Source organism: Lithobates pipiens, unplaced genomic scaffold (genome assembly GCF_037356315.1).
Source record: "Lithobates pipiens isolate NorthernLeopardFrog02 unplaced genomic scaffold, aLitPip1_a1.2 Scaffold_16, whole genome shotgun sequence".
Taxonomy (NCBI): domain Eukaryota; kingdom Metazoa; phylum Chordata; class Amphibia; order Anura; family Ranidae; genus Lithobates; species Lithobates pipiens.
The window spans coordinates 481243665-481255499 of NW_027507748.1; the positions used below are offsets into that span (position 1 = coordinate 481243665).

Genomic DNA, 11835 nt, shown 5'->3' on the forward strand with positions numbered 1-11835 from the left:
GCTAGAGGCCCCCTAACCTGAGGGAGGAAGGGGAGACAGATCTCCTATCACAATGGATTAGCAACAAATGGGAAGTGTTATCATAATGGGGGATTTTAACTATCCAGACATAGACTGGGTGGAGGGAACCATGCATTCACCTAAGGCTCGCCAGTTCCTAAACGCCTGCAGGACAATTTTATGGGTCAGATGGTAGACGCAACAACTAGAAATAAAGCGTTACTGGTTCTACTGATTACCAACAATACAGACCTGATTACGGATGTGGAAATACGGGGCAATTTAGGTAACAGTGATCAGAGGTCAATTGGCTTCAGTATAAATCACACAAATAGGAAACATAAGGAGAATACAAAGACACTGAATTTCAAAAGAGCCAACTTCCCTAAACTACGAGCCTTGCTAGAAGGCATAAATTGGGATGAAATCTTAGGAACAAAGAACACGGAGGAGAGATGGGTTTGCTTTAAGTGCATATTAAATAAGGGCATTAGCCAATGCATCCCATTTGGTAATAAATTTAAAAGAGCGTATAAAAGTCCTGGATGACTTAACTCCAATGTAAAAATGCATATAAAAGCAAAGGAGAAGGCCTTCAAAAAATACAAGGTTGAGGGATCAGCAGCATTCAGACTTCATAAAGAATGCAACAAGAAATTTAAGGGTACAATAAGGACGGCTAAGATAGAACATGAAAGACACATAGTCGAAGAGGTAAAAACAAATCCCAAGAAATTCTTTAAGTATGTAAACAGTAAAAAAGGGAGGCAGACCATATTGGCCCCATAAAGAAAGAGAAAGGACATCTGGTTACAAAGGATGGGGAGATGGCGAAGGTATTGAATTTATTCTTCTCCTCAGTCTTCACGAGGGAATCGGGGGCTTCAGTAACCAAAACTGCAGTGTTTATCCTCATGACACATCACAGGAAGCAGCTCCATGATTAACAGAGGACAGAATTAAAATTAGACTTAGGAAACTTAACATTAATAAATCACCAGGGCCAGATGGCTTGCACCCGAGGAAACTCAGTCAAGTAATTGCCAGACCATTGTTCCTAATTTTTACTGACAGTCTACTGACTGGAATGGTACCAGCTGATTGGGGAAAAGCCAATGTAGCACCAATATTTAAAAAGGGACCAAAATACATCCCTGGGAATTACAGACCAGTTAGCCTAACATCAATAGTATGTATACTTTTGGAGGGGATGACAAGGGACTAGATACCAGATTTTAGTAATGAGAATGGTATCATTAGCAGTAATCAGCATGGATTCATGAAGAATCATTCTTGCCAAACCAATTAACCTTCTATGAGGAGGTGAGTTGCCATCTAGATAAAGGAAGGCCCGTGGACGTGGTGTATCTGGATTTTGCAAAAGCATTTGATATAGTTCCCCATAAACTTTTACTGTACAAAATAAGGTCCGTTGGCATGGACCATAGGGTGAATACATGGATTGAAAACTGGCTACAAGGGCGATTTCAGAGGGTGGTGATAAATGAATAGCACTCAGAATGGTCAGGGGTGGGTAGTGGGGTCCCCCAGGGTTCTGTGCTGGGACCAATCCTATTTAATTTCTTCATAAACGACCTGGAGGATGGGGTAAACAGTTTAATCTCTGCAATTGCGGATAATACTAAGCTAAGCAGGGCAATAACTTCTCCACAGAATGTGGAAACCTTGCAAAAAGATCTGAACAAATTAATGAGAAGGGCAACTACATGGCAAATTAGGTTCAATGTAGAAAAATGTAAAATAATGCATTTGGGTAGCAAAAATAGGAATGTAATCTATACACTGGGGGGAGAACCTCTGGGGGAATCTAGGATGGAAAAGGACCTGGGGGTCTTAGTAGATGATAGGCTCAGCAATGGCATGCAATGCCAAGCTGCTGCTAATAAAGCAAAATATATTGGCATGCATTAAAAAGAGGATCAACTCCAGAGATAAAATGATAATTCTCCCGCTCTGCAAGACTCTGGTCTGGCTGCACTTAGAGTATGCTGTCCAGTTCTGGGCACCGGTCCTCAGGAAGGATGTATTGGAAATGGAGCGAGTACAAAGAAGGGCAAAGAAGCTAATAAAGGGTCTGGAGGATATTAGTTATGAGGAAAGGTTGCGAGTGCTGAACTTATTCTCTCTGGAGAAGAGACGCTTGAGAGGGGATATGATTTTAATATACAAATACCATACTGGTGACCCCACAATAGGGATAAAACTTTTTTGCAGAAGGGAGTTTAATAAGACTTCTTGGCCATTCATTAAAATTAGAAGAAATGGGGATTAACCTTAAACTACGTAGAGGGTTCTTAACTGTAAGAGCGGCAAGGATGTGGCATTCCCTTCCACAGGCTGTGGTCTCAGGGCGAAGCATCGATAGTTTCAAAAAAACTATTATATAAGCACCTAAATGACTGCAACATACATGGATATACAATGTAATACTGACATATAATCAAACACATGGATTTGTGTAGACTTGTGTATTTTTTTAACCTCACCTACTATGTAACTATGGAAATATTGCTTTTGTTTCCAAATTGACGCTTTTTTTTGTTTATAGCTCAAAAAATAAAAACCCCAGAGGTGATCAAATATCATCAAAAGAAAGCTCTATTTGTGGGAAAAAAAAGGAGGTCAATTTTGTTTGGGTACAACGTTACACGACCGTACAATTGTTAGCTAAAGCGGCGCAGTACGGAATCGCAAAAAAAGCTCTGGTCAGGAAGGGGGTAAATATTCCAGGGCTGAAGTGGTTAAATTGCTTTTGAAGGGTAGTAAAGCACTTGGGCCCCAAGCCCGTGCAAAGATTATGTAATTGGATGATACCATTAGTAAACCATTTGTAAACCAAGTCTTTTGGGTTTTCGAAGTCCAGTAGAAAGTAGAGGTTGTATAGGATCGACTACAAGGGTAGATGGAGGATCTATTTACTTAAAGGATTTAGTTATTTAAACAGGTAATTTTGACACATCATTTGCTTTTACTTGTAAAAAAGTGGATCTCTTTTCTCAAAAAAGGAGGCTAAAGTATACATTTTTATCAGGGTGGTATTTGTAATGTTTACATTTGCAAAATATTCACTTTTTTCCTGCCAATGCATTGAAAAAGGATTAAGAGTCAACAATATCTGGTGCAATGAAACGTAAAATGTCAGTGTCTGCTTTCTAAGCAACATGCATAAGTAGCCATCATCAATGCAGAGGACCAGAAAAGGGTAATAAAAAAGGGGACAAGGACCCTGACTACACATTCCAAAAAAAGAAAAGAAAAAGGTTTAGCCTATAAGTGGAAATAATATAAGCCTCTCTGTATAAAATCATTTTTTTGTACTCCTGTTGTAAACTCCAATATAAAAAAAAAAAAAAAAAAATAGAAAAAAGGTGGTGAGGATCTAAATGTAAAGTGAACTACTTGTATGGCATGCAAAATCACAGCTTTGTAGTAAAAAAACGAGATACTTTCAAAATTACTACGGTAATTGGCTCTTTAATTTTTTTAATAACAGTGGAAAATCAAGTCTCCAACACCTTGGTAAAAAAAACTGCATAAAAACAGTTTGGAGGTGGAAAACTCTTTACTTTAGTTACTAATATTGCATATACGAATACAGCATGGCACAAACTACTATGAATTGCATAAATATGTTGAAAGAATATTCTGAACACTGACAGATTTCACAAAACCATGTTTGGTGAACTAAGAAAAAAAAATCTGTCTTTTGATAATATATTCTTTCACAAGTAGTTAGGTAAGACAACACTTAGTGATATGCCAGTTGATAGTTTTCTTAAAAATAAATTAAAAATAAATAAATTATAAATAAATAAACTCAATGAGACAATAAAATGTTTAATTAAAAAGTTATCCTCATTTTTGAAAATACAACTTAGATTTTAAAGTTTACTTTGTTTTTTCTCAACTCCACAAAATGTATAATATTTTATGTCAATTGCTTGCTTTTCTTAGCAATTCTAGACAAATGTATAAGAAATAATAGGGTTTAACTGTATTTAAACATACTTTTCAAATTAAATATCTACTGGCACCTTGGCATTTAGCAGCTCACTAAATTAAATAGCATGTTTCCACTAAAGTCTTCCAGTGGTGGTTTCAGGTTCTAACTTACTATAATGCAATATAAAAAAAACATTATTCATTCTTTGTGCAATCACTTTTATTTTATTTTTAATTGTCCAGACAGCATAACAGCATAAGAGTTGCTATCTCTACACAACTTTTTACTAGTGTTAACAATAGAAAAGGGAAGGCATCAGCAGACTTTTGCATTGCTATATCCTTTTTCTACAAAATTGTTACATGCAGTATATGTCGGATTTGGTTTCATATTTACATGCAGTTAAAAGTAAAAATTCAAAAATGGACTCTGAGCAAAATATTAGACAAGTAACAAAGGACCATATTAACCAAAATGAAAGAAATGGAAATCAAGAAGTTCTGCTTACCTTCTACCCGGAAGATGGTTAGGTGAGGTCGGCAGTGGTATGAACCAAGGGCATTCCCTGCACAGTTCATCCACAACCCCTGGAAAACCCAAGTGGCTGTAATCACCGAGCTAGCTCTGCTGGTCACTTTCCATTCATTAGAAACAACTGCCCCAATTACAGCCCCGGTGCCAGAAATGCAAAATATCAAAGCAAAAATCTGCATTCCAGACATAATTAATCTTTTTGAACTTATATCAAATAAGTCTTACACAGCAATATTGCATGAATAAAAGGTAAAAAAAAAAAAGTGCTCTGCATTAAAAGCAACTTGATCAAATTACACCTGCTACAAAAACATCAGATGCTTGTAAAACATAGTTTTCTTTGCTAGAGGTAGCCAGCCATGCAGAAGAGCAAAGTACATCCCAGTGGGGGGTGTTTCACCTAGGCGATACAGGCTAACACTATTAAAAATTAGTTCATGACTTAACCTATATTAGTAATAAGCTGCTCATATAATAATATATTTAATTAGGTTCATGTCTGTAAGATTATAAATCATTCATTTTTTACATTGTGTGTACACATGTGGCTTTACCATTAATAATTTGTCTTTCAATAAATATGAAAACCAAGACAGTTTTTAGAGCAAAATCCAATCTAATGATTAATTGTGCGGTTCTCAGCCATGGTAGTCCATATAAGGACACAGATTAAATGGAATCTAAAAGTGGTTGTTTTCATAGAAGATCCCACATTATAAGTGAATAGAAACCTGTAATAAGGTAATGTATATAAATTCAATTTACATGCTAATCATGATGTGAATTATGCAATTTTATATATATATATATATATATATATATATATATATATATATATATATGTATATATATATATATATACTGTATATATGTATATATATATATATACATACACACACACACACACACACACACACACAGTGCATATAAAAAGTCTACACACTCCTGTTAAAATGTCAGGTTTCTGTGATGTAAATAAATGACAAAGATAAATCATTTCAGAACTTTTTACATCTTTAATGTGACCTATAAACTGTACAACTCAGTTGAACAACAAATTGAAATCTTTTAGGTGAAGGGAAGTGAAAATAAAAAAATTAAATAATATGGTTGCATAAGTGTGCACACCCTTAAACTAATACTTTGTTGAAGCACCTTTTGATTTTATGACAGCAGTCAGTCTTTTTGGGTATGAGTCTTTCATCATGACTTGGAAATATTTGCCCAATCACTCCAAATCTGTCAGATTGTGTGGGCATCTCCTGTGCACAGCCCTCTTCAGATCGCCCCACAGATTTTCACAGATCGGATTCAGGTCTGGGCTCTGGCTGGGCCATTCCAAAACTTGAATCATCTTCTGGTGAAGCCATTCCTCTGTTGACTTGGATGTATGCTTGGGGTTGTTGTTATGCTGACAGATGAAGTTCCTCTTCATGTTCAGCTTCCTAGCAGAAGCCTGAAGGTTTTGTGCCAATATTGACTGAAATTAGGAACTGTTCATAATCCCCTCTACCTTGACTAAGACACCTGTTCCAGCTGAAGAAAAACAGCCTCAAAGCATGATGCTGCCACCACTATGCTTCACATTGGGTATTGTGTTCTATTGTTGATGTGCAGTGTTGTTTTTGTGCCAAACATATCTTTTGGAATTACGGCCAAAAAAGTTCAACCTTGGTTTCACCAGACCATAACACATTTTCCCACATGCTTTTGGGAGACTTCCGATGTGTTTTTGCATAATTTAGCCCAGCTTAAAAGTGTTTCTTTGTAAGAAAAAAGTCTGTCTTGCCAATCTACCCATAACCCAGACATATGAAGAATATGGGAGATTGTTGTCACATGTACCACACAACCAGTACTTGCCAAATATTCCAGCAGCTCCTTTAATGTTGCTGTATGCCTTATAGCAGCCTTCCTGACCAGTTTTCTTCTCGTCTTTTTCATCAATTTTGAAGGGACGTCCAGTTCTTGGTAATGTCACTGTTGTGTCATATTTTCTCCACTTGATGACTGTCTTCACTGTGTTCCATGCTATATCTAATGATTTAGAAATTCTTTTGTGCCCTTCTCCTGACTGATACTTTTTAACAATGAGATTTCTCTGAAGCTTTGGAATCTCTCTGCGGACCATGGCTTTTCTGTAGGATGCGACTACATCAGGAAATACCTACTAGAACAGCTGAAATTTGAGGTTAATCAGAGGCACTTTAAATGACGGCAGGTATGACTCCTATTTAACATGAGTTTGAATGTGATTGCTTATTTCTGAACACAGCTACATCCCCAGTTATAGGAGGGTGTGCACACTTATGCAACCACATTATTATTTTTTTATTATTTTTACTTCTCCCCCTTAAAGATTTGAATTTTTTTTCTTTTTAAGTTGTACAGTTTATAGGTCACATTAAAAGGTGGAAAAAGTTCTGAAATGATTTATCTTTGTCTAATTTTTTTTACATTACAGAAGCCTGACATTTTAACAGGGGTGTGTAGACTTTTTATATCCACTGTATATCATATATGCATATTTTCTACTTTTACTCTTGTTATTATGTATAAATACAGAGAGGTTACAATTTGGTGTGGTGGTGTATGTGTATAATCAGTCCATCTGTGTTGACTCTTAAGGGTTGATTTACTAAAACTAAAGAGTACAAAATCTGGTGCAGCTCTGCACAGAAACCTTCCAGATTTTTTGTTAGAAGCTGTTTGGCTACCATGCACAACTGCACCAGACTTTGTACGCTCCAGTTTTAGTAAATCAACCACTTAGGTCATATCAAAATTTATATACAAATAAATCCACAAAGGAGTGGCACAAAAGAGGTTAATTAAAGGATGTATGCAGTATAAACAAATCTATTAATTGAAAAAAAAAATACATATAAAAATGTAGCCAAGATTCCAAAACCTTTCAACATTAAAGCTGAACTCCAGCTTTTAATATACGTTACATAGCTGGACCAAACAAACTATTTCCCTCAGTAACACACTAGGCCGCTGAATGTGCTGCATAAACTGTATGTAGCTTCCTCTCAGAGAGGCAGGCTGATGATGTCACAACCTCTGACTCAGTCAGAGGAAGCTTTAACTCATTGCTAGAATACATTGCTTTCACTGAATGGCTGAGCGCTGATCAGACAGACTCTATTGTGTTCCGGGTATGAGATAGGAAGTCTCGGCTCGAACCCAGAACACAGTGTGTTATGCTGTATGTAGCCTCGGCTACATAAAATTTATACACCACATCCAGTGGCCCAAACAAACTATGCGTAGCAAAAGCCAGAGTTCAGCTTTAAAAGATGGCATTGTTATCAACCTCCTACTGTCCAGATTACACTCTCAGTCCTAATATTTATTGTACACCAAATATATCTTTAATTCCCAGGCTGCATAATAAGACCAAATAAAGGCAACAATAAAGATTTCTCCCAATTTCTACAAAGGTGATAAGAAATCACAATGTTATATAATAGGTATTTCAGGGAATGCAACCTTATCGGCCACCCCCATAAACAGCCATGGGTTAGATGCAACTTAAACCGCTTAATATATGGGACAATTAATAAAGTGCCTGAGACAATTTCTATCAGCTTCTATCTTTCATTTTTTGCACACAACATATAGTAAATTAAAATGTAAAAGCTGATTGACTGTGTTCCAGTTAAGCTAAAGTCGAGAAAAGGGGGGAGATGTACTAAGAAAAAACAGACTGTATACTTTATAATATACTTTTATACAGAGCTTAGTAAATGAGGTGAAGCATTACTGACTTCCATCATACAATTATATGCAAGCAAAAAAAATTATTTTTTTATTTTTCAAGCACGTGTAGTGGCCATAACCCTTGGCAGGGCGGCCTTACCTTTTGGGCTTACCGGCTACCTCCGCTTGGCTTGTTCTTCCACGTCTAGGGGTTCCCAGGGGTAGTACCCAACAACTTTGGACGCTGACACCATAAAATCCCTTAAGAACGTTTTTTATTTGCAGGGGTAACATCCAACAAACACAGTCTTGTATGGGAACAGAGGGCAATGGTGAAGAAACTAAGGCACCTTGAACTGCTAATCATCAGGAAGTCTCTAATACCACCCAGAGAGTAGCCACTCTCAGCTGGGCGCTTCAAGGCTGAACAAATCTCTACCCAGAGATTATGGCAGTCAGCACTTTGATCCGTAACTTGTGAAATCTCTGACCTTGAATAATTGGTAACAGAAAGTGAACAGGAACCTTTTCCTCCGTACCTGGAACGTACTGTCTCCTTGGCAGTACTGGAAAAGCGTGGATTCACTAGTGTCCTTCACAACCCAACAACCAGGCACTTCTTGGGATGCCAGCTTGTTGGCCCTCCTCCGAAGAGTCCTCTCTTGGTCGCTTACACGAGCTGCGGTGTCCCTCCAAGCCGAGAGCACACCCGGACGCCTTGAATCCTCCCTCAGTTACTGTGCTTTCGGACCAGCCGGTTCCGATACTCGGGAACAGACGGATCCTTACCCCAGACCAAGCGAGTCTATTGGGGTTAGTCACCCATACCACGCTCCCATGACTGGGACCCCTTGCGGGGCTACCCCGGTCCAGAATCAGGAACAGGCCGCTATGGCCTCACGAACAAACCTGGAACACATGACTTCAACACCTTAAGTACCCTTCCCCAGATTCCTCAGCGGGGCCAGGCACACCCACTGATTGGCTCCGGGGAACGCTGATACCCAAATCGTCCAACCAGGCCTGGTTCTGAGCCTGTCATGTGCACTTAACTGTACACATGACCAGGCAGAACGCTAACACAGCCCAGCCAAACTGATGTCAAAGTTAACCCCTTTCAGACCGGACCATTTTGCTGGCTTAAGACCAGGCCACTTTTTGCGTTTCGGCACTGCGTCGATTTAACTGACAATTTTGAAAAAAACACATTATTTTTTACTTTTTGTTATAATAAATATCCCCCAAAAATATATAAAAAAAACATGTTTTCCCCTCAGTTTAGGCTGATGCGTATTCTTCTACATATTTTTGGTAAAAAAAAAATCGCAATAAGAGATTATTGATTGGTTTGCTCAAAAGTTATAGCGTTTACAAAATAGGGGATAGTTTTACGGCATTTTTACTAATAATTTTTTTTTTACTAGTAATGGCGGCGATTTTTATTGTGACTGCGACATTATGGCGGACACATCAGACATTTTTGACAAATTTTTGGGACCATTGTCATCTATACAGCAATCACTGCTATACAAATGCATTGATTCCTGTGTAAATGACATTGGCAGTGAAGGGGTTAACCAGGAGGTGGCAATGTCACTGTTGTGCCATATTTTCTCCACTTGATGACTGTCTTCACTGTGTTCCATGCTATATCTAATGCCTTAGAAATTCTTTTGTGCCCTTCTCCTGACTGATACTTTTTAACAATGAGATTTCTCTGAAGCTTATATTAAGCAATTTAGTATTTCCAATCTTGCAGTCAACTTGGGATAAACACTTAGAATTTTCTACATGTTCCCATTCACAAAGCATAACTTAACCACTTAAGGACAGAGCCTCTCTCTATATATATATTTTTATTTATTTATTTTCAGACACCCTAGAGAATAAAATGGAGGTCTTTGCAAAACTTTGTCACACTGTATTTGTGCAGCGGTCTCTCAAGCGCATTTTTGAAAAAAAAAAAATACTTTTTTTAATTAAAAAATAAGACAACAGTAAAGTTAGCCCAATTCTTTTTATATTGTGAAAAATAATGTTACGCTGAGTAAATTGATACACAACATGTCACGCTTCAAAATTGCGCCTGCTCGTGGAATGGCAACAAACTTTGAACCTTAAAAATCTCCATAGGCAATGTTTAAAAATGTTTACAGTTTACCAGTTTTGAGTTACAGAGGAGGTCTAGTGCTAGAATTATTGAGCTTGCTCGCTTCTACGCACAGGCTTGGCTAGACAGGGTGCTTTGCATTTATTTTTTTTATTTTACTTTTTATTTTATTTTATTTTTAAATATTGGGTAACTTTTATTCTTATTACAAGGAATGTGCCATTTTTTTTACAGTTTCGAAAGGGGCAGATGACACAGCACAAGTGCTTGTGCTGTATAATCTGCTTTAAGGGACCAGGATCTGTATTTTTTTGGGGGGTTAACAAACACCTTAAGTCAACTGATTGCTTCAGTTACTGAAGAAACGTCCCCTAGACCCTTCTCAGCAATGAATAGCTGTGATCAGCGGCTGACAATCCTCTGATCACAAGCATTTAATAAAATTCCATTGCGGTGCACTGCATTTTAAATAATTGTGTTGTTGCGCGCTGCTTTTTCAAAAAGATACATGCACCTTTTTGGTTTGATTTCTGTGCGCAGCCCATTTAAATAAATGGTTGAGGAAAGTGGAGAAATAGCGGTGGACCTATAAGGGGGCCTTAATCAGTATTGATATCTTAACCACTTGCTTACTGGGCACTAATACACCCTTCCTGCCCAGACCAATTTTTATCTTTCGGTGCTCTCACACTTTGAATGACAATTACTCAGTCATGCAACACTGTACCCAAATGATTTTTTGTCCTTTTTTTCCCACAAATAGAGCTTTCTTTTGGTGGTATTTGATCACCTCTGGGGTTTTTATTTTTTGCGCTATAAATGAAAAAAGACCGAAAATTTTGAAAAACAACGCATATTTCTTTGTTTCTGTGACAAAATTATGCAAATTATTAATTTTTCTTCATAAATTTTGGCCACAATTTATACTGTTACATGTCTTTGGTAAAAATAACCCAAATTAGTGGATATTATTTGGTCTTTGTGAAAGTTAGAGAGTCTACAAGCTGTGGTGCGAATCATACAAAATTGATCACATCTGATGTACTGGTGGCCTATCTCATTTCTTGCGACCCGAACAAGTCAGGAAAGTACAAATACCCCCCAAATTACCCCTTTTTGGAAAGTAGACATTCCAAGGTATTTAGTAAGAGTCATAGTGAGCTTTTTGATGTTGTCATTTTTTCCCCACAATTCTTTGCAAAATTAAGATTTTTTTATTTTTTTTATTTTTTTCCACAAATTTGTCATTGTAATAGGTTATTTCTCTCACATGGAATGTGTATACCACAAATGATGACACCCCCAAAAAAAATTTGCTACTCCTCCTGAGTATTACAATACCACATGTGTGGGACTTTTTCACAGCCTGGTCACATAGAGAGGCCCAACATGCAGGGAGCACCATCATGTGTTCTAGGAGCATAAATTACACATCTAAGTTTTTGACTACCTATGACACTTTTGAAGGCCCTGGAGCACCAGGATAATGACATGTGACACTGATGACAGATGGCACTGATAC

At 37.5% G+C, this 11835-nt stretch overlaps 1 protein-coding gene across 1 annotated transcript in view; it reads right to left on the reverse strand.

The window, feature by feature from the left end:
• Nucleotides 1-4815, reverse strand: part of CLDN10 (claudin 10) — a 71046-nt gene extending 66231 nt beyond the window's left edge. Inside the window, exon 1 of the mRNA XM_077483036.1 lies at nucleotides 4473-4815. Coding sequence (XP_077339162.1) covers nucleotides 4473-4686 — 214 coding nt within the window. The 5' untranslated portion in view covers nucleotides 4687-4815. The remainder of the gene's footprint in view (nucleotides 1-4472) is intronic.
• Between the last annotated feature and the right edge of the window lie 7020 nt (nucleotides 4816-11835).